At 55.2% G+C, this 3,443-nt stretch overlaps 1 protein-coding gene across 2 annotated transcripts in view; it reads right to left on the bottom strand.

The window, feature by feature from the left end:
- CACNA2D2 (calcium voltage-gated channel auxiliary subunit alpha2delta 2) overlaps positions 1 to 3,443 on the bottom strand; it is a 188,859-nt gene that overhangs the window by 40,283 nt on the left and 145,133 nt on the right. For both annotated transcript variants that reach the window (XM_008632290.2, XM_017732352.1), the window contains exon 3: positions 362 to 421. In XM_008632290.2, the coding sequence (XP_008630512.1) occupies positions 362 to 421 (60 nt within the window). The remainder of the gene's footprint in view (positions 1 to 361; positions 422 to 3,443) is intronic.

Here is a 3,443-nt window from a genome sequence, read left to right as displayed (position 1 = left end):
GAGCCACCACTCCCCTCACCCCATGCGAGCCCCCCTCGGCACCAAACCCAGTGGCTGCCGGAGATGGGGGGAGCTCCTCAGCCACCACCCCCTCGGAGCTGAGCTGTCAGTTTGACCTTCACCTCTTGCCTTCTCCTCACGATGTGTGCAGGCTGAGGCGAGGCTGCAAACCAGCCCAAAATCACTTCATTTGCCCTCATTAGCGGTGGCAGGCGGTGGGGCCAGGGCGTGCCGAGCACGGCATAGCCAGCAGCGACTCACGATGGAAACAAGAACGTGGGCGAGGAGGGATGGGACAGTGACTCTGTGCCAAGAGTCATACCAAAGGAGGGAAGGGGTGGGAGTGCACATGGAGCCTTACCCGGATGTTGTCCTGCCAGTGGTGAGCCTTCTGGAATTTCTCTGCAGCGTTGGCAAGTCTCTGCAAAGCAAGTGGAAGAGGAGAAATGAGCCTAAGGAAAGCAAGAGGATCCAGGCATTGCCCACACCATCCCAGGACCACGGGTGCTGCCCCAGCACCCAGCATCCCTGTTTGGGGGTTCCTGCAGCAGCCCTCTGCTGCACTGGTAAGGGGGCAGGAGGAGGGACTGTGGGCAGCACCCTGGAAGGGTGTTCCAGGGACAGGGAGCCAGTGTTTCCTGCTTGCCCCTGCCTTTCCTGAAGCAAGCCAGTATCTCTAGAGGAATTGCTGCCACTTGAACTCAGCCAGGGCTGAGCCACTGCAGGTTGGCAGCTGTTGGCATCCCGCCGGAACAGGGCAGGCTCTTGGTGCACGGGTCCCTGTACTGAAAGCCCCCAGCTCTGTGCAAAGCAGACCAGACCCTTCAAACATGCCCCAAAACCCCCTCAAAATGCCCCAGTGCTGGGGCCAAAGGTCCTTGATGTTGCCTACCCAGATTTAACCCCTTCATATACCCATGCCCACACTGGGGTAACCAGAGGAACCAGGATTTGCCAGAAGCAGGATGGGGTGATGCTCAGCACCAGGGCACCCTCACTGTATGCTCAGCCATGAAACCCCTCACCAGCACAGAGGGTGCAGCAGGGCAGGGCTGGAGACTGGGCAGACCCTGGGGTACTGCAGTGCCTGGAAGAAGCTGCAATCTGGCCTTTTGTGAAGCCAAAGGGGACACATGGCAAGAGCTCCAGGCTTTCCACAGGATCCTCTCTGCATCACTAAGAAAATAAAGCCTGGGGCAAAACGAGCACGTTTCCCTCCATCCCTTGACCAGCCCCAGGCACCCAGGGGTTTGTGGGCCTGGGGAGCTGCCTGCCAGGGCTGTACAACCTGATCAGCACCAGAACCCACTGGGAAGCAGCCTGGTGTCCTGAGCCAGCCCGCAGAGCCCAGGGCCATCCAGACCCCTGGGTGTCGGACACTCACTGCTAACAGGGGCACGGGGTTTATGTCTGGTCCTGCAGCACTCAGCACAGCCTGCTCCCCACCGGCCATCAGCTGTACAAGGCTCCCAGGGAACACACACTGCCAGGTCTCAGCTCCAGGGGGGCAAATCTGTACAGAGCTAACAGACCACGAGGCTTTCGAGGCTGTCTCGGTCCCTAGAGAGCTCCCTAGAGAGTTAGTGGGAGACACAGCAAGCAAAGATGTGCCTCACAGCACAGCCTCCTGCCTCGAAGGCTCCTCATTTCCCTGCAGATATATTTCCCTGCAGGGGGATGGACATGCTCTGCTCCATGCTAGTGGTGCTGGCAGCCAGAGAGAGGAGAGCCCTGGCTGTTTTCAGACACTGAATTGGCTGGGAGCAGGAAGGAGCATTGACAATGGGGTGACATCTTGGGCTAAATAACAACCCCAAATCACCCCCTGGGCAGCAGCACAGAGATTCACATAAAGAACACAAGATTCCAGTACTAGTACACACATGACTTCCATGCCATGAACCACAAATCCCAGGATGAAAAAGCATTCCTTTGCTCATCAGGGATGTGGCAGGCAGTGGGAGCCCACAGGGGCAGCGTGAAGTTCAGTGATACCCCTGGGAAATTATTTCCCCAGGGCCTGAACAATGGCCAGCTCTAAGAGCACACGCACATACGAGCCCTGGGCACAGCCACAGGTCACAGCTGCTGTCCCCACTGTCACCAGTTTCTCCAGCACTCCCATCAGCACACAGGGATGCAAAATATCTCAGCCCTTCCAAATGGATGCTCAGGGGAAAGGAAATCCCCAGGTGCCACAGTGTCCCCACTGCCCATGCAGGAGAGTGGCAGCCCCAGCCCTGGCAGGGTGGCTGGAGCAGGGCTGTGGCAGCAGCTGCTGTATTTCTGTGAGCGTGGCAAAGCACAGGCACTCAAAAGTAAGGTGAAAGACATCACAGATCTGGCCCTCCCTAGCCCGAGAATGCAGCTTGTTCTTATCAGATGCAGGAAAACACGAATCCATCACTGCATAATCTCGGCATGTACTGGTCGAAACTTTCCTGTTTAATCTTTTCTCTTTCTCTTAATCTTGATTTCCAAACCAAAGTGCTTGCTTTCAGTGGCCAGTAGCCAAGGGGAAAGATCAGCTATCAGCTGAACACTGAAGCAAAATCCTTATGGCTCCAGTGGCAGGCAGAAGGGAATGGGAAACAACACGTGGCTGGACAGAAAAGCCAAGTGATATGAGTTTTCAGGGCAGTTTTTCATGATCTCACCTGCACAGCCACATCCCCGCCCCCAAGAGCTGCTGAGAAAATCCGTGGCCCAATTCTGTACCTCTTCCCCTCAAGCTTTTGTGCTCTGTTTATATATTGAGATGGCTGATTAAAGACAAGCATTTATTCTGAGTCGCATTTAAGGCAGTGGTGATGAAATATGCATTTTTCTATACTTGATAAGAGTGTGTTTGTTTATTATGGGCTGGGGTAAGATTTATGGACATCTTTAACTATTCATCGCCTTGTGCGAAGTGCCTGGAGGGTTGCAAATGGTGCAGTAAGGGACGGCTACGCCCAGGAACGACACTTCGACAGAAGATATTTTTCCTCTGGAAAATGTCAATTTGTCAAAGTCAAACCAGACACAATTTTGGTTTAAAAAAAAAAAAAGAAAAGGAAATCCAGATGTTCTTGTTTGATAAATAGCACGTTGCAGGAATTGGGGAGCACACAGCGGGATTGCACAGCCACAGCAGGGTGCTGTGCTGGCTCCTGGCTGCCACCGGACATCCATCCAGGAGAAGTGCCCCCAGAGCCCTCCAGCTGCTGCTTCTGGAGCATTTTCCTCGCTAAAGACATTTCAGTCCCGTGACCAAGATGGTGACTGGGAGGAGAGAGGGGCCAAGCAGGCAGCCAGCCATCTCTGCTCTGCAACAGTGGATGCTTTGCTCGCCTCCATCCCTGTGCAGAGGCAGACCCGGAGCGATGCCATGGGGGGGCTCCCATGGGAGCCATCCTGTCACATCCCTGACTGGTGCTGGAGGCAAGGCACCACCACCCCCA

Source organism: Corvus brachyrhynchos, unplaced genomic scaffold (assembly GCF_000691975.1).
Source record: "Corvus brachyrhynchos isolate BGI_N302 unplaced genomic scaffold, ASM69197v1 scaffold4, whole genome shotgun sequence".
NCBI classification, from domain to species: Eukaryota; Metazoa; Chordata; class Aves; order Passeriformes; family Corvidae; genus Corvus; species Corvus brachyrhynchos.
The sequence above is the reverse complement of the archived record's forward strand: the minus strand, read 5'-3'. Positions and strand labels throughout refer to the sequence as shown.